This window comes from Mustela nigripes, chromosome 3 (genome assembly GCF_022355385.1).
Source record: "Mustela nigripes isolate SB6536 chromosome 3, MUSNIG.SB6536, whole genome shotgun sequence".
NCBI classification, from domain to species: Eukaryota; Metazoa; Chordata; class Mammalia; order Carnivora; family Mustelidae; genus Mustela; species Mustela nigripes.
Window position 1 is genome coordinate 24,937,608 of NC_081559.1, and position 26,707 is coordinate 24,964,314.

General features: G+C 39.1%; 1 protein-coding gene across 2 annotated transcripts in view; it reads right to left on the bottom strand.

Moving 5' to 3' along the window:
- BARD1 (BRCA1 associated RING domain 1) overlaps nucleotides 1–26,464 on the bottom strand; it is an 83,035-nt gene extending 56,571 nt beyond the window's left edge. Inside the window, exons 1-3 of one of the 2 annotated variants that reach the window (XM_059393419.1) lie at nucleotides 26,194–26,464; nucleotides 14,530–14,586; nucleotides 9,244–9,392 (exon numbers count right to left, since the gene is read on the bottom strand). In XM_059393419.1, the coding sequence (XP_059249402.1) occupies nucleotides 9,244–9,392; nucleotides 14,530–14,586; nucleotides 26,194–26,336 (349 nt within the window). In that variant the 5' untranslated portion in view covers nucleotides 26,337–26,464. Of the gene's footprint in view, nucleotides 1–9,243; nucleotides 9,393–14,529; nucleotides 14,587–26,193 lie in introns of those variants that run through there. The other variant, XM_059393420.1, reaches the window with a different exon arrangement.
- Between the last annotated feature and the right edge of the window lie 243 nt (nucleotides 26,465–26,707).

Sequence of the window (26,707 nt, forward strand, 5' to 3'; positions counted from 1 at the left end):
GTGACAAAGATGATAAGATGATTCACATGTTTCTGGCTTACACCACTGAAGGCACACACAAGCACTGATGTGCGGACACAAGCTGCCAGGGACCCTGAGAAACCTGTATGTTACTGCAGGGCATGGCAAGAAGACAAGATCCTGGCTGCTCTTTACCCAGGCCACTTTTCAGGGATGTGGTAGTGGGGAAAAAAAGCAGGCCTATTTCTGCTTATTGTGCAAAGTCAATTCCCCAAGGTGAGAGTTCATTTCCTATATTGCAACCAACTGTATGTGCAGGAATCCATGATGAGGCCTTTGCCAATTATGATCAAAGATGAAAAATTGCTAAATAAAACATTAGCAAATCAAATCCAGGAATTTCCAAGGCAATACAGTAAGATATTTGCAAATTTTAAATGTATATACCCTTTCACAAAGCAATTTCACTTCTAGTCATCTTTCTTACCAAATATTGAAAATATCCACACATGTACCTGCAAACATAAATGTGTAAGAATGTTAACTGCAGCAGTGTTTGAACAGCATAAATTAGGGGAAAAAGTCAGTGTTCATCAGTCAGCAATCAGTTAGCTATGGAGCATTTAGACTACAAAATCGTATGTGGTCACTGTATTTGTCAATGGACAACCCAAAGATCTACAAGACACTTTTCTACATAGCACAATCCCATTTGTGTTCTAAAAGTTCTACTGCATTTATGTCCAAATATTTTCATAAATTCATAAAAGTAAAAGGAGAAAGTTAAACAATGAAAACAGTACAAGAAAGGGATTTTCTACTTTTCAGCTGAGGAAAAAGGGTAGAGGAGGACTTTCACACTATTTTATATACACTTTAATATAGCTTAATCGGTTGTAAAAAAGAATGCTCTCTTTTATTTCTTATCTAAATTAAACAAACAGAAAACAAAACATGTTTAAGGTTATAAACTTGGTTCCTGAAAGAGCTGGGATTTGAAGCCATAGCTATTTTTACTAATTAAACATTAAAACTTTTCACCAAGTATACCCTATATGTGGATATTGTAATGTAAGAAAGTATATTTGGTCTTCATCTATGGCTCCCAGTACAGAGGTTCAAAAACCCTAGTAATTTCCTAGAGAATCCATACGGGTATCTTTTGTTTTAAGTATTTAGTCACATTTCCAGGGCCTAGCATAGTTCCAGAGTAATAAAGAGGAAATGGGTGTCTTCTCTTATGCATCACAGTTTTTTCAACTGCACCTAAACTCCCGTTAAGGAGATGACTTCTGGAGTCCCTCTAAGGATGGGGGCTGGGTGCCCAGGAAACCAATCAAGATCCGGGTGACAACTTGCAGTTTCACCCTCAACCTCCAAGAAGGGAGAAGAGCTACATGTTCAATCAATCACCAAGAGCCACAGGTTTAATCAATTGTGCCTATGTAATAAAGGTTTTTCTTTCTTTAAAAGAAAAACCCAAAAGGAGGGTTTGGAGAACTTCCACACTGGTGAACACATGGAGGTGCTTAGCAAGTGGCACACCCAGAGAGGGCATATAAACTCCACACCCCTTCGCACACTCCTTGACCTACATGAAATCTCTTCTACCTGGCTGCTCCTGAGTTATCTCCATTTATAATGAACAGTAATCTAATAAGTAAAACATTTTCTTGAGTGAGCCACTCTAGCAAATCAATCAAACCCAAGGATGTCATGGGAACCTCCAATACAGAGTCAGCATCTGAAGTGGGGTGGGGGGGTGGGGAGGGGAGTCTTATGGGACTGAGCTCTTTTTTTTTTTTTTTAAACCTCACTGTGCCTTCCCCCCCCCTCAAAGATTTTATTTATTTATTTGACAGATAGAGATCACAAGTAGGCAGAGAGGCAGGCAGAGAGAGAGAAGGAAGCGGGCTCCCTGCTGAACATAGAACCCAATGCGGGGCTCGATCCCAGGACCCTGAGATCATGACCTGAGCCGAAGGCAGGGGCTTAACCCACTGAGCCACCCAGGTGCCCCGGGGACTGAGCTCTTAACCTGGAGCTCTGACATTTATCTGCAGGCAGGCAGTGTCAGAATTGAGTGAAAGAAATTGTAGGAGACCCAGTCAGTGTCACAGAATGGCTAAATGTGTAGAAAACCTACACAAACGACATCAGAATGAAACAGAGGAAACATACAGACAAAGTGAGCTTTTCTTCAGACTATGTATATTATAATCTCTATATGGATTGTATTTGTTTAGACCTACCAATCTTGCCCATTAATAATGCTTACGAAACAGTCGGTGAGTGAGCTGTATGGTGATCTACTTTCTGATTCTGTCAGGGATTCCCCTTTCAAGTTGTCTTATTTTGTTTTTGCCTTTAAGCCCATTCATTTCTCTTTAAAAAGCATTCCCTAAACATTCTCTCCTCCCACAGCACACGGACAGGTAAAACCAACCCAGGTCTGCCCCGTAGAGTGGTGAGCACAATCAACAGTGCTCAAAAAATACTGATGAATAAATTATCCGATATCTGTTCTTAAACCCTCACAAGTATTTATATGAAAGGTTAGATTTTTAAGGCCTAGAAGAAGAAAACTTGAGAATCATACATTCAATTCTCTCACGTAAAGATGAGAAATTAAAGTTAAAAAGAAAGAGGGAGGTCGGCCTCCCAATACAGCGCTCCTCTCCTACACGAACTGGGTTACCAAGAGGCTCTTTCAGTCAAAGAGCGAGCACAGGAACAGCAGGTGAAACTCGAAAACCACCACTTTTCAGGAGTAACAATGCCTGACAAATAAGTTCCTACTGCCTGATAACTCATTCTCCAAATTAACACAGACTTAATCTCCTTTGACCAACTAGAATACTTAGAATATGTTTCATTCGTCCGACTGAAAAGAAAAAGGAAGCTATCGGATTATGTTTTTCTCCTGAGAAGTCACTCTTCATTCAAGATGAAGAAACCCTTTATAAGCCTTCACTTCCATTACAGAATCTAAAGCAAAGTTTTAATGAACTTAGTTCTAAAACTAAGTTTCTTTAAGAAGAAAACGAATGCCATCTTACTCCTAAGAACTGGTAACATCTGCTGTGTAGGAAATAAATGTGTCTGATGCTACAAAGGTGTTATATAAAATTGTCAAGTATGCTTATTCCTGAAAAGTTTTAATATTTAAGAGATAAAACATAATTTTAGTTTCATTTTTCTTATTTGTTTCTGGGAACACATTTTTTCTCAACATCCTCATGTCTTAAAATCTCAGCAAGGGAAAAGGACATTATGAAATATTATTTTTTCATTCCTTTTGTGTCTTTTATTCACACAAAACACTTATTTTATCAGTTTAAAATTATTAATACACCAGAGGATTAGTAAACTACAATCTCTCAAATCTCTCAAGTTCAAAATTGATTCTTCTATTCCTCTTCCACCTCATTATTTCTTGAGTATAAAACCCCAATCTTTATAAGTAGATTTGCCAAGCAAAGACAGTAATTAAAACAGGCAAGAAAAAATTTTTAAACAGTGGATTATAAAAAACAAATAATTCATATTTAACTCTGTAGAAATTTCATAGACCTTCTACTCTGCCTAGCAAAGAAATTCAGTCAAACTCCATTCTACTCCAAAGAAGTCTTCTCTTCCTCCTGGGACAGATGGAAGCATTACAAGTAGCTAGACAGGGAGCCAACAAACCCAGCTGGAAGCAGGAGCGTGTATCTGAGTAAGGTCAAACTCTGGGACACCCTTCTTATGTCCCAGCTGAAAATCAGCTGATCCACAAAGTGTTATCAGGTCAGGATCTTGAAAATAAAAATAATCAGAATGAGGTATCCATTCGCACAGAGACTTTGTGTCTAATTTCTAACAAGGTCTTTTCTCTGCGGTGACCCGCATATTTCAAAAAACAAGTCATTTGTGATATATAATCTCGAATCTAGAAGAAAGGTCAACATGAAATGTTACCAGGATTGCTTTTTTAAGACTCAGGATTAGAAAGACTGAAAGGTTAATCCTCTGGTAGTCTGTAAAAACTTAAATTTGATGTTCTAAAATTTATTTTAAAGATAGATGATGACATTTTCAATTAAACACAAATCAAATGCTGAAGTCTTTAATACTTACAAAATTTACAAAATGTAGAATAAGGCTCTTAAAGGAAAATTAAGGCTGCTAAGTAGCAGCAACACACTCAACTGACTAAAAAAAAATCTAAATCTAAAATTTAAAAAAACAATTGCATAGTCGGGTGTACCTGGCCCTTAGAAGTGAATGAGAAGAGCATATGTTCGTGTAATTTATATGTACACAATAATTGACTAATCATCTAGTAACAATGCATACACTCAGGAAGATTTCATGTTGACCTTTCCTCTAGATTTGAGATTATATCAGAAATGACTTGCTTTTGAAATTATGCTTCTTGTCCTAACTAAGCAAGGACCACAACAGCAAATGTGATTGTAAATCCTGGATTTTACAAAGCATATCTAAGTTAAGACCGTAAAAAGCAAAACCACCACCCCTGCTGGAACGTAAATCATATTACTAACAGCAACAACAATTTTTATGAGTGAATGCTTCAAAGCACGATAAATTGTCATATTCATTCCATGAAGAAAAATGCTGGTCCCTCCTCTACATAGTAAATTTCTTAATGATGACATTTAAAAAAATTCTATTCTCTGAATATAAATATTTCTCAGACAACCTTACAAAACATCAAGGAACAGAGATACACATGTTACTAAGGAGCAGCTTAGCCAAGTTTTTTCTTAAAATTTAATAATAAACCACAGAAGAAGGAGGCAATTAGAAAATGTGATTTAGCTATCATTAATCTACATCAAAGGATTATAATGATGTACATTGTGTGCCTTTCAAATTATTCTCTATTATAGGTTTCACAACAGAAGTTGAGAAATCTCTTTGACAAACTAGTCCCTTATTAAAAATCAAAGGGAAGTACTTTGCTACCATCTGTGCAACATTAACGCCTTCACTGAAGAATGATTATTTTGTAAGTTAAGAAGTATTCAGTTCCATTTAAAAAAAAACAACAGCAACAGTACTATTCAAATGTTCATCTTCATCTATTATAAAAAAGTCATAGCATATATGAAACACTATGTAATTCGCTCCAATAAAACAAGCATCTCTCCGGAAACCAGGAAACAGAAAAGGAAACTGTGATGCAATGAAAGCATAATCAAAGTGCTTTTTCCTTTTTTTTTTAACTGCATCACCACCGACACATTCTTCACAGAGCCTGACCAGCACCTGCAAGGTCTGATTTAATATGATGGGATGCAATTTAAAATATAAACTTTTAAATTTAACTCTATTAGTAGAAAACAGATTATGTTACAAAGAATAAGGTAAAATTATCCATAAATGGTTGTCAGAAAAATTTGTGACCGACAATCTTCTCTCTTTAAAGTACACTGAACCAAGGAAAATCTGTTCGAGTATTTAGAAGCTGATTTTAAAAAGTATTACTATAAACCAGGCTTCTTTATCTCCAGTATACCATATACCATGTCCATGATTTGACAAGTTCTTCCTAATTACCCACCTTAATTATGGTAATTATATATTTTATAGTAAATGCAAGGAACAAGGTTCATTTGAAAGGTAAATTGTGAACTACAGGGTTTAAACAAAAAAGAGATGTAGGAGATATCCAACCATCCCGCTTAATTCATCATCCTCAACACCCATTTAACAGAATCATATTATTTTTAAGCCAGACTTTAATTTAATACCTTTATTTTATGAGAGCCATTTCCAATTTCCTCATTATAAAGAGGAGAAACCATTGTTTGTCCCCAACTGGTTGTACCTATTCACCTAGTAGGACACCTTATACCGCTTTAGTTTTTTACAAGTACTTGCTACATAAATTAACATGAATTACTACAGCAAATACTGAACGTGCCATAAAGACAGTGCAACACTCTCCAACTCAAATGCCCTTTGAGGCTGGTTTGCTTTGAGGCCCTCAGAGGAAAAGCTGATAACAAGGTAACTGGTAAGCAGACAAGGCTCTGCACCATGTAATTTGCAGATCTGGACAGAGATTTTTATTTCAATATGCTTATTCTCTAGAATGAGAATTCTCATCTTCTGTAAAAGGAACAAAGGAGGATGTCACCATTAGAGAACCAATGGTTGAAACCAAACCCCAAGAGTTTGTTTTAAAACTGCTTTAATTAAGTTTAGTCTTCGGGATAGGAATTAAGCCTTAGCACTGCCAATCTGTCCCAATTCCACAAATATAATGAACACCTAGACTCCTCATGAAAGCTTTGAGCTAAATGATAAACAAGAAACTTCCAGTGTGACCTCCCTGCATAACCTAAGTCCTCAATGTCCTCACCCACAGAAAAAGGGATTCAAGATGACCTTCCTGCTCCTAAAATTCTGATTATATGTTATCCAAACTGAAATGTCAATTCATCTTAAAATAAGTAATGTTGGGGGTCCCTGGATGGCTCAGTCATTAAGTGTCTGCCTTGGGGTCAGGTCATGATCCCAGGTCCTGGGATACAGTCCCACATCGGGCTCCCTGCTCAGTGGGGAGCCTGCTTCTCCCTCTCCTACTTCCTCTGCTTGGGGACCCTCTCTTGCTGTCTCTCTCTCTAATAAATAAATAAAATCTTAAAAATAATAATAATAATGTTGAAGCCAGAACTGCTAAAGTCTGTAAGGACAAAAGTAGTTGCTACTCACTATAATGAGAAAATGAACGCAAAATGGCTTTCAAAAAATTAATCACTGAATTCCCTACCCAAACTCCACGTCTATTTTGGGTTGTTTTTTTTTTTTTTTTTTAAGATTTTATTTATTTATTTTTCAGAGAGAGCAAGCACAAGCAGGGAGGCGGCAGGCAGAGGCAGAGGAAGAATGGGATCCCAGGACCATGGGGTCATGACCCGCGCGGAAGGCAGCCACTAACTGACTGAGCCACTCAGGCGTCCCACCACAACTATTTTTAGATGAGAAAGACAGCATTCTACAAGGCCTCAGGCACCACACAAAATCTTGTTCTAAACCCAATGATTCTCCTAAATATCTTTAGTAATGATGCAATGTGGATGCATTTCATAGTCCGAGTCCGCAAGATATGAAAACCATACTAAAAATTTAAACATCACTAACCACAATAAAATTTCTGGAAAAGTTCCCTAGCGTGTTCTTCTCTGCACTCCAAAGTACCGTATTGGTACCCCATTATGCCATAATTCACTACCCATCAAGAGTTACCCTATCTCCTTTTGATCAGCATTAAAAATGTCACTTAAAAAAAATGTCACATTACTTGTCACACCTTAAACTATATTCCTCACAAATTCATATATCCAAGACCTACTCCTAGCAACTGACAACGTGACCTTATTTTTGGAAACAGAGTCATTACTGATGTAATTAGTAAAAATGAGTAGAGTGGGTAGGACTTAATAATTCAATATGACTGATATCCTTATAAAAAGAGGAAATTTGGCACAAACAAATACAAGCAGAACACCACGGGGACACAAAGACAAACCAAGCAGAGAGGCCCTTCCCTCACAGACCTTAAAAGCACCAACTGTACCAACACCTCAGTGTAAAATCCCTAGACTCCACAACCGTGAGACAATAAACTTGTATTTTTTAAGCCACCCAGTTTGTTACTGCAGCCCCAAGCAAGCTAATATATTAGCACACAGCAACTGGAGAAAAATCAAATCAAAACATCCCAAAAGAATTCTCAGGGTAGCACCCCAATGTCAATGCATGGCCAACATTTCTAATACACCACACGTCTTTAAGAATCTGATGCAAGCCATTCTCCCACAGATATGAACATTCTTCATGCTGTACACTTAAATCAAAAGTTTCAGGGCACCTGGCTAGCTCAGCTAGTGGAACAAGTGACTCTTATTCTTGATCCTGGAGTTGTAAGTTTGAGCCCCACCCTAGGTGTGCAAGTGACTTAAAAATTTAAAAATCTTAATAAAGAAGAAAAAAGTTCAATCCTACCTCTCCACCCCCAACATGCCAAAGATGCAGGAACTCTCTTTAGTCAATGGTATTTGTATGGGGGGGGAGATCATATACTGAACTTTTTTAATTAGAAAATAAACACTACCACCCCTACCTCTGAGTAAGAAGGAAAATACAGATGAATAATGCAACTATTCCTCTTTGTGTTCTTAAAAGGATTTATAACACGTATTATATTTTCAAAAAGGTAAGTATTTTTTGAACTGTGTGTGTATACTTACACCTGAGAAGTAAGTAAAACTTTATTACCATAGCACATTTTATCCTGAAAGAACAGAGTCTAATACAATGATCAGATGAAAAAAACTTTTCATAGGTAGACTATGTAATTTAAATTCTTCTTAAAAATATGGTCAATCTGGTCAGATCTGGTCAATAAGACTCAAAGTATTTGTCTTGTTTATTTTGTCTAATCAACATCACCTTTAGTAGCTGACAATAACACATCGTGTCAGACATCTAAGATCAAAACATTTAAAAACAGAAATTCAGCCATTTTATATAAACAATATCAATCATTCACAGCATCCTGCCAGTCAAGAAAAGGTTATCCTATAGACATAAGCAAAATGACATGCTCTGGTCAATAAAAGGGTAATTCTAACATCTAATTATGAAGACTCAAAATGCTTTACTTTCTTTCCCCAGCTAATTAGTTCTCGGCAGAAAGCACAATGGGAAGATACATAGTAAATACACAGAGTCTAAGAACAATGTGAAAAACTTTAACCCCCATTTAAATAGAAAAGAAAATCAATATTAGATTTTTGCTCTTTCAAAATGTGCTCATCTAATTAATTCAGTCTGGAAAAGGGATGCACACAGAAAGTTGTATTCTATCATGTAAAAGTGTATTTAAGTGAATTTAAAGACAAATTTCTTTTCCATATATGTTACCCAGAAATTACTATAACTGTAATTCTTACAGTTGTATAACTATAAAAACAGGCAATGCAGGTGGTGAAAGCGTCTGGACTAACACTCAGAAGAAGTGGGCTCTGTGTCTCCTGCTCCTGGTACTAACTACACACGTGACATTAGGCAAGATCATTTAACCTCTCCGGACCTCAGTTTCTCTAAGTTCTCTCTAAGTTATCTGTCACTTCTCAAAGTAACTGTAAACTGTAAATCTTAAAATTTGAAACATGTCATCAGAATTCTTGATAGATGTTTACATTTTTATATGATCAATATGAATTCATCAGCTATTTAAGGAAGAGAGTCAGTGATGGTTCTCACCTGAAAGCTTATCGTCATGTAGCAAATTCCGAAGCTTACTACAAAGCTGGATCATGCTGTCCAATTGTCTATTTATCTTCACATCTTGTATCCAGGCTGGGGTGTAACACACTGGACACCCGGTTCCAATGCAGTCACTTACACAATTACTTTAAAAAAGGTTAAAAGAAAAAATATATATATATATGTAACATGTATATCTATATATCTCAATGCATTCAACAGAATCTCAATTCCAAAATATACACATAAACAGACTCTGAACAGAGGTAAATGAAGCAAAAGTTGTTTTAACAAGCAATGGGCAAACATAATTTTTTTTTTAAATAATGTTTCTGAAAGAGTCTAATACACAATCTAAATCTAAATTTCCTTAGGAAAATTAATATTAAGAGGCTTTAATTAGCCAGACGTTAGTCTGCATAATTTTTCATGCAAATAAATCTATAAATCTATAGCTTCTAAAGGGTAAGAGTACAGAAAGGGACATAAATAAACACATTTACTACCAAATGCATAGCAGCCATGCATCTCAACCTTTCGTATCTTAAATTTTAACACTGTGCTTCATGGAACAATACTGCAAAGACACCAGGAAAGGTATTTTTTGTTTTGTTACCGACAAGTGTCTAAAGGCTTTAATGTGGTTTCTGAGAAAAGATACCTGGTTCTTTCAGACAATTTATAGCCTGTAGACTCAATTAAATTACCACAGGTTTTCTGCCTAGTAGTTAAATCTCAAATCCTTTGCATATCTGAAGATATACATAAACTCTTATTTAAAAAAAAAAAAAAAAAAAAGAATTGGGAATGGGGTTCAAAATCCCCCCACCAAAGCTTATCTCCGGATTCAGAAATAAAAAACCTAAAAATCCACTCCTTAGCCTCACCAGAGGAACTCCAGCAAGACTGGGAACCTAACAGTGATGAAAGCCACATCTCCCCCAAACACCACATTCCTTTCCACAGGACCTACTCATTTGTAGGCACAGAGGATTCTTCTAATATCAGCTCCTTCCAGAAAGAGCTTGTGGCATTTCTACTCCGCATCCCAGATTCTGGCATAATTCTGATGCAAAGTAACATCAATAAATGTTATAGAACAAATCTGTAAACCACAGTAGAGCTAGGAGAGATTGCACTCAATAAATGAATAAATGTCAAATTTCTTTCCTCCCTTTTTTTTTGGAGAGTGTGTGCAAGGGGTTGCTGTGGGCAGACAGAGAGGGAAAGAGAATCTTAAGCAGACTCCACACTCAGGGGGCTCAATCTTACAACCCTGAAATCATGAAATGTCAATCTTCTGTAGCAAATAAAGGAACTTCTTAGAGTTTTTTTGCTTGTAGTTACAAGCAAAGAAAAAACTTTAAAAAACTTAAAACCCCACATACAAACTTTAAAAAGTTAAAACTTTAAAAACTAAAAACTTAAAACGCCACATATAAAAAGGGAAACTGATTCCTCAATTTAACAGTTACAATCCACTCGTTCAGAATCATTACCTTATTTACAGATGAAGAAAATGAGATTCAGTTAGGTAAGACACTTATTATGTACTACCACTTTGGTACCCAGATCAGTCTATTTTATACATTCTATAATATTCATCTTTTAACTGTTCTCAAATTATTTAGTAAACATAAATCTAGAATTCTGGGGACAGATGTAATTTCTTAGTAGATCTGTATAACTCAGTAAGTCAATATTTTCCAGATGACTAAAGCATGACATCAGAAAATCCTGCTGGGTAGGGGTGCCTGGGTGGCTCAGTGGGTTAAGCCTCTGCCTTCGGCTTGGGTCATGATCCCGGGGTCCTGGAATCAAGCCCCACATCGGGCTCTCTGCTCAGGGGGGAGCCTACTTCCTCCTCTCTCTCTCTGTCTGCCTCTCTGCCTCTCTGTCTACTTGTGATCTCTCTCTCTCTCTCTCTGTCAAATAAATAAATAAAATCTTCAAAAAAAAAAAAAAAAGAAAAAGAAAAGAAAATCCTGCTGGGTAAAAGACCCATTCAAAACACAGGATAAACAAGTGAAATTTAATGTAATAGATACCAAAAACTCATCATTATCCTCTTAGATTCCACAAAGTAACAAATCTAAAGGAAGAAGCACTTGCCAAATAATGGTGTAGTATCAAAGAACATCCACAATTACCTGAAAAAACTAAACACCCTTCCTTTTTCTAGTTACACACATGTATAATACAAGATTTTCCTCACATGCTGCAATCAAAAGAATATATCACAACAGGCTGATTACATAACCAGGTATGAGAATCTACTGTCTTTTATACAGCAAAACAATAAAGAGATTTGCATAAATAGAAGTGTCACTCTTCTCACTAGTTTTTCTTTGGTTTATGGTTATTTTTCCTTAAAAAAGTATTACTTATGTTACTACGTAGTTTATTATTGCTACTTTTAACTGAATAGTTTTTGTTTTGTTTTGTTTTTAAAGATTTTATTTCTTTATTTGACAGACAGAGATCACAAGTAGGCAGAGAGGCAGGCAGAGAGAGAGGAGGAAGCAGGCTCCCTGCTGAGCAGAGAACCCCGATGCGGGGCTCGATCCCAAGACCCTGAGATCATGACCTGAGCCGAAGGCAGAGGCTTAATCCTCTGAGCCACCCAGGCGTCCCTGAATAGTATTTTTTTAAATGTCTCGGTTTCACACAGCAAATATACAAACAAAACTGCTTTGGGGTCCTCAATTTTTAAGGGTGTAAAACGATCCAAAGCCCAAAAGTTTGCCTATGTCTGCCTTAAGTTTTAAACAATTTCTATCTTAAAAAGAATACATGGACTATTTTTATCAGGGATTGGCAGAAAAGTACCTTGAAACTACCACAACATTGTCAATGCCTGAAGATCAGTGCCCCTTCAACCCGCCCCCCCCCACCTCTATGCTTCAACTAGATTGGTATATATCAAACCATCTTTTAAAATTGCATGATATTTATAGCATTGCTTAACAGTTTTACATAGCTTCAAATCTGCAAAGACTACAGTTTCCCTAATTCTTGGCATCTCATAATCAAAATGAACCAAAACTGCACTGAATCTATTCTTTCCTGTGTTCAGGTCATATAGAGATGACGACCTTCTCTTTAAGATGTTCTCATGCCTATCTTAACCTTTCACTGAACATTTTAAGTCACAGACCCTTTTAGAACCCCATAAAGGCACAGATCTCTCTCCCACTCAACAAACACACACACACATACACCCACTACCTACAATTTCATGGAGTTTGATATGCTCCAGCAGATTTGTCACTGATATATTATATACAGTGCGTCCATCAGCTAGAACAAAATCAATCTGCTTACTAGCAAGTGAGGACAGGAATGGGGCATCATTTAATAAGGGGATTAAATGATTAAAAGAACTCATGGGAGCCTTTTGGAGAAGGTGACATACGAGCTAAAATGTAACTGATGAAAAGTCAGCCTCACAAAAATTTGGCAGTACATTTTAGATGGAAGAAATAGCAAGTGCAAAAGTCCTGGGGAAGTTGTAAACTCAGTATGTTTAATGAACTAAAAAGAGAAGATGGCTGGAACAGGGTGAGCTGGCGGGAAGTATAGTTAGAGAGGCAGGTAGGAATTGGGTCCTGTACAGGTTCTTCCAAACTTTAGAGCAAAGAGTGTGGATTTTATTCTAACTGTAATAGAAGCCACTGGAGGATTTTAAGGAGGGTAATGATATGGATGTGATTTATATTTTTAAAAGACCACTGATAAGAATGCAGAAAATGGGGAAGGGGACCAGTTATGAACTTATGACAACAATCTGAGGAGAGATAATAGGATAGTGGCTTGGACCAAAGTGTTAACAGTAGTAAATATGGAGAAAAGTGAGGAAAAATTCAAGATTCAAGACACATTTTGAGATGGAAGTGACAGAACTTAATAAGGTGGTAAGGAAGGAAAGAGCAATTGGGTATTACTTGTGGTTTTTGCCTGGAGTAACTCTGCAATCAGTGGTGCCCTTTATGGGCACAAAGATCACCGAGACAGGCACCGTGGAAGGGGTGAGTGTCCAACAGACGTGCTCTGCACATGTCAAGTCTGAAATCCTTTGTCACCCTCCAAATGGAGTTATCAGGTAGGTAAAGGTACTATCACCTATCCCACCCTCCAGCTGGATATGTCCCATATATCAGATCCACGTTTCCAGAAAGAAAATTGCGATCCCAAGCATAATTGCTTCCCACACATCCCCAGCCCGCGGCAGTCACACAGTAAATTATTTTCATTTTGCTTAAACTTCACATCACAGTTGCTCATGCCAGAAAGTTACACAGTCGTAACTGAAATCATGAAAAAACTACTCAAAGGAGGCTATATTAACCCTGTCTCACAATTAAACTAAGACATTTGGTCCTTGAATTTATTTCTCCAAATAAGAAATAGAATGAAATGAAAATCTAGTATTCTAATCTATAAACCAGAGCTTTCCTACTAAAACATGGATCTAACTTCATAGTAATTGTTACGGCTTAAATTGTGTCCCCCAAAAAGATGTTGAAGTCTTAATGTCCAGTACCCAAGAATGTGATCTTCTTTGGAAATAGGAACTTTCTAAGATGATCAAATTAACATGAGATCATCAAGGTGAGGCTTAATCCAACATAACTAGCATTCTTACAGAAAGGGCAAGTTTGGACACAAGGACAAACATGCACACAAGAGAGAATGCCGTGTCAACATGAAGGTGAAAATCAGAGTGATAGCTCTACAAGCCAAGGAATGCCAAAGACTGACAGAAGACAAAGATTCTCCACCAGGAGGTAGAAGATAATCACAGAACAGAGTCTTCCCCACAGCCCTGCCTGTCACCTTGCTCTCAGACTTCGAGCCTCCCAAACTGTGAGACAATAAACTTCTGTCATTCTAAAGCACCCAGTCTTTGATACTTTGTTACAGCAGCCCTAGAAAACCAACCCAGTAACTACAAGAATTAGATTTTCATAAGTTGGAAAGTCTAGACTCAAAAGTAACTGGAAGGAAAAAAGAGACATACTTCAAACACACAACAGGTTTTCCTCCCCAAGCTTTGCCAAGTACTTAGTAAGCTTGGCAACTTTGGACAAGCCATCCCCTTTGAGTTCTGATGCTCTTATTTGTAAATAGACAGTTATAAGAATCAAAATGAGCGAATGTACAGTGAGAGATCTGCAGTTTACGAGAGCTACATACACATAACGCAATGTTATTAATATGATTACATGATGATGACCTAGTAAAAACTGTAGTTATACTAAGTATCAAATCAAAATTACTTACCTACAGAAGATGTGCTCACACCCCCCTAAACACACAGGCTCCCTCAGAATATGAGTGCTGTTTGAAGAAAGGAAAACAATCAAGACTTAGGTCATTGTTAGATAAACATTTTACACCCAACATTTCATAAATCCAGTGACTTAGGTCATTGTTAGATAAACATTTTACAGCCAACATTTCATAAATTCAAGGCCTAACACTAGCATATTTCTCTTCCTCAAAGCAGAAGGATGTATTTATTTGAAAGGCTGTTGGTACCCGATTAAATACTGTATCATCACACATCTGCTGGACTCAAATAGCTACTACCAAACTCGGTACAGAGTGTAACATTTTTTATAATGTACATACTGGGAAATCAAAGAAGCAACTTTGTGCCAGGATCTCTATACCTCCTACAGGCAAAACCAACCACAGGCTGCTTCTTTCAACTACCAAGATATAGCTTCACTTAATGATTCAAAGTACAGACCATACATTTCAAAGTAAGGCTTAAAAATAGAATGACCATATATTATCCATATGAGAACATTTCTGCAAGTGAAAGGGCATGATAAGTGAATAGGACACTGGGACCCAGATATAAATCAGGGCTGACCCAGGAAAATCAGGATATCTGGTCACTCTGACCCTAAGAATTCACGGTTTCCCATACAAATACATTGGCTTCTAGCTATTGTTAAGTGGCCATTTACATTTCATCAATGCCTTGTCAAAAATACAGACATTCTTTCAGTTTACAGTTGGTTGACTGTTTCGTACTTTAAGCAACTACAAATAGGAATCTTCAGGTTGACATTGTGCAGACTGAATGAAATTCATGGCATTAGGGGAAGAAAGACAGAAATACAATTATTGTCCATCAAAATACCTGTTACCTTTGATAAGCTTCTGTAAGTAACAGTACTTATTAATAAACACATCAAAAAAAATAAAATAAATAAACACATCAAGTCATTATTTTCAGGGGGCATAATGCAGTGAGAGCAAACAGGAAAAATAAGGCTCTCAAAGGATGTATATTTTTTGTGCTTGGTTTATTACACTAACCTTAGGACCTTAAGATATTTACACCATTATTATCCCATTACCTCTGTACACATTACCACATATCAATAAAAACAGTTTTCCACATTTCTTCAAAGATCAAAAGTATCGCGCTGCACATTTTAATAGATCCGAACATTAAAGTGAAATTGAGCTTTCAGAAAGAATGCTAAAAGCAGAGTACACATCTACAATGTTATCCTCAAGATACCAAAAATGGTGTTCACTGACATTATAAAACCCATTACTTTTTTAAAACTCACAATATCTGATTTTTCTATCACACTACACAGATCACAGCGCTAAAAATATGACTTGTGACGTGCCAGCCACTTTTGTGATTCTGGCAAATTAAGATGATCTCTGCTCCAACGATCATGCTCCTCTTGCAATTTTTGTTCATGATCTCATCTACCAAACCTCGTCTCTTATCTCCTAATCAAGTGTGTTGAATTCTACTTCATTACAAGCTCTGCTCTATGATCTTGGAAGTGGTGGTGTTTCACCTCCCCCATCATAATAATTCCCTGTATCTCTTCATTCCATCACTCCGACCAAACCTCCACCTTCAGGTCGCTCTCCACCTTGAGAGACCACCATTCAGGTCACTAGCTCCTTGGATTCCCTAGGCCACACCTTCACCACCACCATATTTCCACTGACCTCTTAGACACTCACAGATGCCAATCTATAGTGCCAGATAGGCCCTGCTCATTCCTCTCCTAATCTCAGGCTATGAATAATAAACAGACAGAGAGGCAAGATAACTGTACAAAGACAGAGAGGCAGGAGTGCCTTGGTGGTTCAGGCAGTTAAGCATTGGACTTGATCTCAGCTCAAGTCACCATCTCAAGGTCATGAGACAGAGATCAGCCTTGGGTCTAATGCAGAGTCAACTTGGGATTCTCTCCCCCACTCTCTCCCTCTGCCCCTCTCCCTGCTTCCTCTCTCTTAAGGAAAAAAAGAGAGAGAGAGAGAGATGATTGGATCTCTATGAATTTAGTTGGTAGCTTCTTCACCTTTGTCTCTCTACCAAAGTAGTACATTTTATTTTCAGTGAGTAAACAAATGAATAAATGCTATTTGAAACCATCTCCATGCTCTGAAATTCCATTAACATGACTGGAGACGAACAGTGTGAGTGTTTTACCACCTGAACCCATTCCTACCTCTTCATCCATAATCCTAACCCTCCCTTCAGGCTCAGAGGAAAACATTTCCTGCAGTCACTCTTCCTTCTTAAAATGCGCTGCTCCATCTCTCCCTAGATCCCTTATCTTCTGTCTCCTAAAGTGGTCTCTTCTCCTCATTATAGCCACCTTTTTTCTTCCAGCTGCCTAAACATGCACAAGTAGGCATTCTCTCCTCCACCCGAAAAAACAGCACTTTGTTTCGCTCCTGCCTCTAACTCTACCTCCTCCTGCCCCTGCTCTTGCCGAAAGATGGAAGGTCCTAACAGAGGGCTCCATAGTGTTCACTCCGTCTCCTTACCTCCCCAGCTTTAACTCCCGACAATGCTGAACCTGCTCTCCAAAAGCACTTTCAGGCCTCATTCTCCCTCCCCCTTCTGTGAAGGAAACTGACCTCAACGTTCTTCCTGAAACCTTTCCTTCAGTTGAGTCGTAATTTTCTTATAACACATTTTCTGCCTATTTTAGCATTTTGTTAACTGCTTCTTTCCCATCTCTCCATTGTAGCCTTTTCCCCATAACACAGTCCACAGACTTTTGGCTTTCTATCATAGTACTCTACACTCAGTGCCTTGATTCTGTTTCTAAACTTAAATGTCCTTTCAAAGATGACTCTGAACGTTTTATCTATGGTTCTGACCCTTCCTTTCCCTAGCAATGAGATGCTAGTTTGATTAGCAATTAAATCTAGTTTCTATGAATAACTGATCAATTGTACTGATTATTCTAATTAGTGAGCGAGAATATATTTTGTTGCTGTTAATAGATAAAGAACAACAGTGGAGGAGTGATGGAGAAGTATGTGCCCGCGAGCACAGGGGAAGGAGCACGGACAGGGTGTTATAACCAAGCCTGGGCGGGGACCATGTCAAGTCAAAAGAACGTTAACGTACAGCTCAGAAACACAGATACAGAGGGTGGCAATGATCTACGTCAAAGCCAGGCTTTCTGACAATGCCTAGAGCTTGCCTAGCTGAGAAGATACTTCTATTACAACCAGACAGTTTCTATCAAAATTTTAAATGCACCTACTTTCAATTCAACTTTTCCCCTGCCAGGAATTTATCCTTTAGAGATACTCAGATGCTTACAAAACTGAAACTTCAAAACATCAAAGCTATCTACTTAGGATAACAAGAGAGTCCAGAGATTAAGAAATAATAAAACTAAAATGTCATAAATGTATACACATAAATATGTGTGTATATATGTGTATATATATTTTTTTAATTTTTTTAAGGATTCAGAAGAGCATAATACATCTCAAGGGTAACAACAAGGGATGCCTGGCCTTCAAAATAACGACTGAAAATTATTTTGTACTACAAATTCTAACCGAGTCATCTTCCATACTAGAAAGTTAATAGATAATAAGAAAACCATCTTTTAGAGGAAGAAGTTAGAAAGTGGATAAATAAATGTCTAAAATGGAAAAATTCAAGAAGTAGCAATAGAAACATGTCATTTGGAAATGCAGACGTAAATCTTGGAAGAACTAAGAGATGAAAGAAGCTATTTCTAAAGTATAGATGAAGCAAAAGAATGTTTTTATTGCCTTTGCTTTATTGACTTTGTTGACCTTGTTCATGGATAATTTTAATAAAAATTTTTAAAATGTAAAGGCTGATGGAAAAGGATATTCACTCTAGCACAGATTATAGCAAAAGACCAGAAACAATCTAAATTTTAATCAACAAGAAAATGTTACATGTGTCATGATACACCTCCTGATACCTGACATCTTCCCAGCTGAGGCATATGCTGCTTATATAAATACAGACGACCTCTTATTAAAAGATCACAAAAAATTGATCATAGTGGGTCCTTAAAGAAAAGGATTCGGGGGGCGCCTGCCTTAGGCATCTGCCTTAGGCTCAGGTCATTAGGCATCTGCCTTAGGCTCAGGTCATGATTCCAGGGATCGAGCCCCACATCAGGCTCCCTGCTCAGCAGGAAGCCTGCTTCTCCCTCTCCCACTCCCCCTGCTTGTGTCCCCTCTCTTGCTGTGTCTCTGTCTGTCAAATAAATAAATAAAATATATTTTTTTTAAATTAAAAAAAAAAAAAAAAGAAAGAAAAGGACTGGGGCTCACCTGCCATTCACTTATTTAATGACCACCACATACATTGATATTTTAACGCATGTATTAGTTTCAATTTTTAAAAACTTAATATTAAGAAGTTCTTCACAACCCAGTAACTTCAAAGCAGGCAACCTTTTCTTATACTGCTCCTCCACAAAAACTCTGCTCTCAACTCTGCTCTCTGTAACATTCCTCAAGTAATACCCAATGTCCAAAACCAAGCTCAGGATCGCTGAGACTACTCTTCCCAGCCTAGAATACCCTTCCTCCCTTCTACCCCCAAAACTATTCAAGCCCAACACATCCAAATACTATGCAGGATGATGTAATAAAAACAACACTAAATAAAGTTTAGGCACAGAAATTCTTGGATTTCAATTTCTACACCATCACCTATGCAAAATCTGTACCTTGTGCCAGATGTGTAAGGACACAATGTTGCCTGCAACACAATCTGTATATTAAGGGGCTTATAACTGAACAAGGTGATTTTATAAGCAAAGTTAGTATATGACTTCAGAAAAGTATGAAATACTCTATAAAGTTCCAGAGAGATGGCATCTCGTTGGAGCTCTGGAAATCAATGCTGAAAGAGAAATATTTTCTCTTTTATCTGCTTGATCCCCTACTTTTCTCTGCTAGTCTCCAAACAGACTGTAGCCCTACAAACGAGAAATCTGGACTTTTATTTTTTCTGCGCTCCCCAACCACACTATTACCTCCCTAGCATGGTGCTATATGAACAGCAGAATTTCAATAAATCCTTAGTGAATGAAGCAAATGGAAAACTACATGCAAAAATGAATTTATATTAACAATTCTATTTTATCCTTACCCTATTCTTTGTTTGATATACATATATATTAGAAAGAAAAAAAATCCAAAAGAATAAGAAAAGACATTTGCATGGTAACAGGATTTTTGTACCTTGAAAATTCAGCTACTCTACTTTTTCCCATCTGTAGTCATATTTCTGCTACTTTACATGTAGTCGATTTGGAGAGATCGGCGTGGCCAGAGGATTATAACTTAGGGAAGAACTAAGTAGTAAGAAAAAACAATTTTTAAAAAAATATATCCTACTGAAATAAAAATTTCTTTGCAAAGAAAAAAAGCAAAGTAAATTCAGTTGAGATTACAATACTGAGGCAGACCTATTTCTTAACAGAATGGCTCCCTAAGCTTCTATGAGATAAACTGCTATTTAATGACAGGCAAAATAGCTAGCTACCACAGTGCTCTTACATTTTAGAAAAATGCCAAGTTATTTTGCCAAGTGTGCACCAACACATTTGGTTAAAAGGCTCTCTAAGCCAATTAAACAATTTCTTTTATCTATCTTTAGAATAAACAAAATTGTTATCAAGTAAGGCATATGAATAATGACACAGAGCATCTTATTTCTGTGTATTTTGTATGCCAGATTAAATCACATGGGAAAAAAATTTTTTAAATCATGTCTGATTGTTTAGTGTTGATAAATGCTGAATAAACCAATGAGCCAATATAGCAAAAGCCAAATGGGCAACAGACTTCTACTAACAATTAACTATAATAGGACCTACTGTTATGAGACAGATAAGCCACAGAGAATATCCTGTGCATCTGACTCAAATAGTACTGGTTGACTCTGTCCTCTCTTCCCCTTCTTCCAAAGCAATCAGTACCTAAGTAACTGTCTTTAAAGCTTCACTTCTTCCACCTAATGTTCAAATGTTGCGTTTCAAGGCTCGGACACAGTCGTTCATCTTTATATTCGCTTCCCTGCTCACTTCTAGAAATAGGACTTAAATTACCATCTACATGCAGATGACTGTCAAGTGTGCTCCCAGCCTGAAATCTTTCCTCTAAGTCCCAGACCCATATAACAATAACTCCACTTGTAAGATGATCCCCTATACTATAGGAACAGGTGCTCAATGTCTCTATAGGAAGGTTCTCTTGGCAGTCCCAAGCCCTATATAATACCAGGCATGTGTAGGCCTGTGATGGGTCTGTTCTAGCCCTAACTCCCAGGGGCAAAGACCTTTGCCTTCTACTTTTGCCCTAAGACCTTAGTCATTGTTTTTTCTGGGTAATTAACCCCAGGAACCTATGGAGGATTCTTGGTGAGCAAGTGAAATTAACCAGGTCTTTCTAGTATTTCCACCTGCAAAGGCTCCTCAAATATGATCCTAACTTAACCTAGATTCTTTGATACACTCATTAATTTAACAAACACTAAGAAACTATGTGTTCAGAAATGTGAACCTGTCTTTACGAAATGTGTACCTGTCTTTATGAAATGTGTAGTATAACTGAAGGCAACAGGTATCAAAGAATCAAAATACCACATGAGTAAGTAAATCCCACAATTAGGAAGGATATATGATACAAACTGAACACCAATGATTTCTGCCCTTTTCTGGATATATGTTAAACTTCAAAAGAAAGTTTTAAATGACGATTTACATCTAGTGGAAACTAATAATTATAGAATCTGCAAACTGAAGGGAGTCTTAAAAAGCACTTAGTCCAGCTTCCTCATTTTATAGATGAGGACACTGGAATTACAGGAAATTTACACGAATTGCTTCTCCATAGGAACTATGCAAATCAACTGAATAGTGTGTTGTTAGGCCACTAAACAGGGTCTAATCTGACCCTTTCTTAACTTTGCCCACCTGACTCCCTTTCCTTTATTCTACATTACCTTTTAGCATACTGTGATTAGCACATTCCACCTTTCTTTTCTATGAAAATCTTTCCAAGACTGCATTCAGCTTTCCTCTACTGGCACCATCCAAGTACTCTTCCCTGCATCTCTTTGGCCCTCATGATAATTTTGCCCGAACTCTGCATGCATTTTATCCTTTATAGTTAAGCATTTGCTCCTTAAGGGTGGAAAATGTCTCGCCACAGCATCACTAATGTAGTGCCTCAGTGATCGCTTGAGGTCCTAATGAAGAATCAGCATCAGAGCAAGCCAAAGGAGTAATCATCCCATTTAAGGATCATTGGCCTATTAAAATGCTTCCGAACATTCAAAACTAATGAAGGCAAAAGCTTAACGCTGGGGTCAGGAAATCTATCCTGTATTTTACAAACATTCATACAGCACTTAGAACATAATAGGCACTGCTCTAAGTATCTTATAAATATTAACTCATTTAATTCCCATAACAACCTTATAAGATAGAAACTATTACTAATTCATTTTGCAAATGAGAAAAAGCATACAAAGATAAAATAATTTATCCAAAATCACTGAGCCACTATTTGAAGCCAGTGTTCAAAATCAATGCTCTTAAAAACTAAGCTATGCAATAAACAAAAACAATCCTGACTGCCTTTAAAATGACAAAAGATTTAGAAAAATAAAATCACCTACCCAAAAAAAAAAAAAGTCACAAGATCACTATTTTACTTTTTACTAAAAGTTGATTTAAAACGTGCTAGAACTCCAAATTACATTGTAGTAGAGACCAAAGCTCCCCCACCCCCCCCGCCACCGCCCCAAATGGCAAGAGGTACCTAATTATTTTAATTCACAAAACAGTGTCATATGACACTTGGGCTTTTAACACTACAGCTCCTATTATTTTTTCCTACTTCCTTTAGGAACACATTATTACTAACTATGCTTTCTGTCAGCTTCTCAAATGATATGTTCTTCCTGTCTCATTTTTCCAAATCTTTAAATAGCTTCTATCTGGTTGTGAGGCTTGGACCTAACACAAATGTCACATCTGGCCTCTTGAAAAATTCCATCCGCTTCACCTTGGAGCCACACTTATGTTAAAGGTCAAGAAAGGATGCCCTGTAATGTAGCCAATCCACCCTCACTCACAAGTAATGCTTCCTGCAAAATAGATCCAATATGCTCCACGAGACAGGTGACACCTGGGAACACAATATAGATGACAGCTGCAAGCTGAATGTGAGGGTAATCGGGGTAATCACCAGCCCACTGGGTAGAACTTTGAAACTCTGTAAAAGGGCATACTGACACACAATTTCAAATAATATGACACTACTATGAATGGTGGATAGCAAAAGCAAGAAGCAGACTGTCCTTTCAAGCAATGATATCAGGCGGATCCTAGGAAAAGGCAGCGGTGGAAACAATGGGTTTGGGGTCTTTTTGTTTTTTTCCCATGCGTAAGGAGAAACTGGCTACCCTTTATTCACTATGAACAGTGCCAAAACAGAAAGACTCATGGAGAAGAACATAAAATCATTTCTAAATATTAAGTCTCAATAATTAATAAAAAGTAGAATAAATATTAAGTCTCATGATATAATATATACACTGAGAAGGATCTTTAAACTTCAGACATTCTACTCATTTTAACAGTTTGGAAAACCATAGCCTATGCACCAAATCTAGTCAGAAGACTGTCTTTGTACAGACTTGAGCTAAGAATGCTTTTTGGGTTTGTTTTTGTTTAAAGATTTGATTTGAGAGAGAGCACGTGTGTGCTAGAGATCAAGAGCAGCGGGGAGAGGCAGAGGGAGAGGAAGAAGCAGGCTCCCCGCTGAGCAGGGAGCCCTATGCAGGGCTCCATCCCAGGATGCTGGGATCATGACCTGAGCCAAAGGCAGACCCCTCAACAGACTGAGCCACCCCACCCACGTGCCCCTGGTTTGTTGTTGTTATTGTTGTTGTTTTAAAGATTTTATTTATTTGAGAAAGAGAGAGAGAGCATGAGAGGGGAGAAGGTCAGAGGGAGAAGCAGACTCCCCGAAGAGCTGGGAGCCCGATGTGGGACTCGCTCCTTGAACTCCAGGATCATGACCTGAGCCGGAGGCAATGGCTTAACCAACTGAGCCACCCAGGCACCCCCATGCCTCTATTTTTAAGGGCTGTAAAAAAACAAAATGAATAGAAACAGAGACTGTGGCCAGCAAAGCCTAAAACAGTTACCGTAAAAAGACTCTTTACAGAAGAAATTTGCAGAGCCCTGGGTTAAAAAATGCAAAGAAACTGGTGAGTGTAGTGATTCCATCAGTGGTTCATGTATTAATTTTTTAAGAAAAATCACTGGAGTTCACTATTATTCTCCAGCCAACAGAATGAACTGCATTCAAAGTCTGCACCTATAAAAAGTCTGATGTCCACTTTCAGTCCTTTGGCTCTTCTTGTCTTCTCACTTCAGACAGAAACTGGAAAAATATGTGGAAGGGGATAAAAAGTGGAATTGGCTGTATTAGATTTTAGGACAACCTGTAGATTATTCTTATAAATCACATACTTTGTTTTGCCCAAACCATTCAGGAAACAGGCTATACCTCTTTGTATTTTTATAAAACAGCTATTATTTATCACTTATCCCATGACAACCACCATACTCAACCCTTCACATGTATAATTTCATTTCGTTTCTTCCCTCCTACAGAAGGTTAGTGTCCTAAGGATTGAGGTTTTTGTCTTTGTTCACTAACGAAGTCCCAAGGCCAAAAGAGCACTTTGCAGGGGCACAATAATCTTTTTTTTTTAAGAGTTTATTTATTTATTTGACAGACAGAGATCACAAGTAGGCAGACAGGCAGGCAGGGGGTGGGGGGAAGCAGGCTCCCCGCTGAGCAGAGAGCCCGATGCAGGGCTGGATCCCAGGACCCTGGGATCATGACCTGAGCCAAAGGCAGAGGCTTTAATGCACTGAGCCACCCAGGAGCCCCGAATATCTTTTATTATTAAGGGAGACTCAGGTGGATGAGTTGAGCACTATTATCACTCAGATGGGGAAACAGGCAATGAATTTGACCTGGGCCATTGTGTCAAAGCTGGAACCTGAACTCAGGCAGCCTGACTCTCCAGCCTGGGTGAAGTACTATGATGCCAGCCGCCCTCATGTCTTCCATACAGAAACCGCACGTGAATGTCTAACTTTTGTTAAACTATGAAGATGTGATTATAATTGCTTCATTATAGCAACTAGCAAAGCCAGTTTTAAATTTCTTATTCTCAAATGGATGACCTGTGTTATGAAAAAACATACACAACTCAGAATGTCTCCATGTGTTCTAGCAAAAGTGCCACTTTTCTAAGAGGTGCGATGATTTTTTGAAGTTTTATAAAACAAAATGTAAGTGCAAAAGATCTGTAATAGTTAAGTCCATTTCTTTTTGTTGTTGTTGTTAAGATTTATTATTTGAGACAAAGAGAGAGAGCGAGCAGGGGAAGGGACAGAGGGGACAGGGAGAGAGAATTTCAGACTCCCTACCCAGGGCTAGATCTCAGGGCCCTGAGATTACTGATGCCAGCCAAAATCAAGAGTCCTACCCTTACCCTACTGAGCCACCAGTTAAGTCCATTTCATGTTTAAAGAAAAAGCTGCGGTGTTACTTGTACTTTATGTATATCAAATTTCTACTGGTTGGAAATCAGAGGGAAAAAAACACAAATCAAAAGAAAGTCCAAAAAAGAAATACAGTCAGGAACAGCTACAAGCAGGCAGAAAACCTGCCTGAGTGGTACTGATGCAGAAATACTGAGCTGTCCACACAGCGTGCCCTCACTCAATCAGTGCTTCTGGAAGAAATGAAAAAGGTGACAAGTCCTTTTTGCGTTTTATAAACCTCCTTGGTGTGTGCAGTACGAAAAGCTACAGGACAAGAAGCATGGAGGGCCAGTCATGAAAATGATTGCCTCCAGATATAATGAAAACCTGGAAGTGAGAAGACTCCCAGGGTGCGACAGCATGAAGGAAAATAAGTAACAAAAAATGATAATAAACAGCATCTGTAAGAGCTGGAACCCCGAGCCGTCCAGGCTTTTGACTAAACCAAGGAAAGGAGAAACTGAACGAGAAATGGACGGGCGGCGTCATCCCACTGCTATCTTCAATCTACCTCCCACAAGGGTACCCAGAAAGAGCTGCTACGGAGAAGCGGTCAAAGGGCCAGCTCAGCGACGAGCGACAGCGGCCGCCCACTCAGCAGGGCCCCGCAGAGGCGCGGCGACTGCTCGGGTCCCGCGGAACCCCGCGCCGGGCAGGACGCGCGGACGTCTCAGCCCCGCCCGCACCAATTCCAACCCCGGAGGCGGGGCCTGCGAGCGGCATCCTTAGCCACGCCCCCCGGCGCGTCTCCGGCCCGCTCAAGTTCGAAAACTACCACCTTAGTTGGGTTTGGTGAGGAAAAGGCAGGAGAGCCGCGCGGGAAGGCTGTGAACGGGGACCAGGGAGGTTCGATAACTAAAACCAGACCCCAGGGGAGGTTGGACTCTGCTCGCCGGCCGACTGCCCCACGGCAAGGGGAAGAGGGATCCCGGGGGTTGAAAAGATCCCCGACCCTCCCCCGAGACTGGGGCGACCCCTGCCCCCCGCCCTCGCAGCCCCCCGCCGGAGGGTCCGTCTTTACCAACGCGAGCAGCGCAGCAGCTTCTCCAGCCGGTCGAGCGCGCCGCGGCTGTGGGCCCAGGCCCCGCGCCCCTCCGGCTCCATACTGGGCGCGGGACCAGGCTCGTTCCCGGAGCGGACCCTCGGCTGCCGGTTCCCCGGCATCGCCCCGCCTTCCCGGCAAGGGCACCTCAGAGGGCTGGAGCCGCGGCAGGCTCGGGCAACGACCGAGACGCCGCCGGCCTGCGACCCGACCCCAGCCCGAGCGGTCCCCGAGTCCCGGCGGGAGGGACGCCGGGGGGTGGGGGGGCGGGGCCCGAGGGGCGGGGCCGCGGAAACGCGCCAAAAGCCGGAGCGCGCGGGGCCGGGAGGGGTGGGGCCTGCGGTTGGCGGGAAAGGGGGCGGGTCCAGACCGCCCGGAGGGGTGAAAATGAGAAAAAAATGTAGGCCCTTGACTTTCCCGAACCCTTGGCTCTAGGGACCCTTGGCAAGGCTTAAGGGATGGAAAGTCACAAACCGAGGAATTTTTGGTTAAG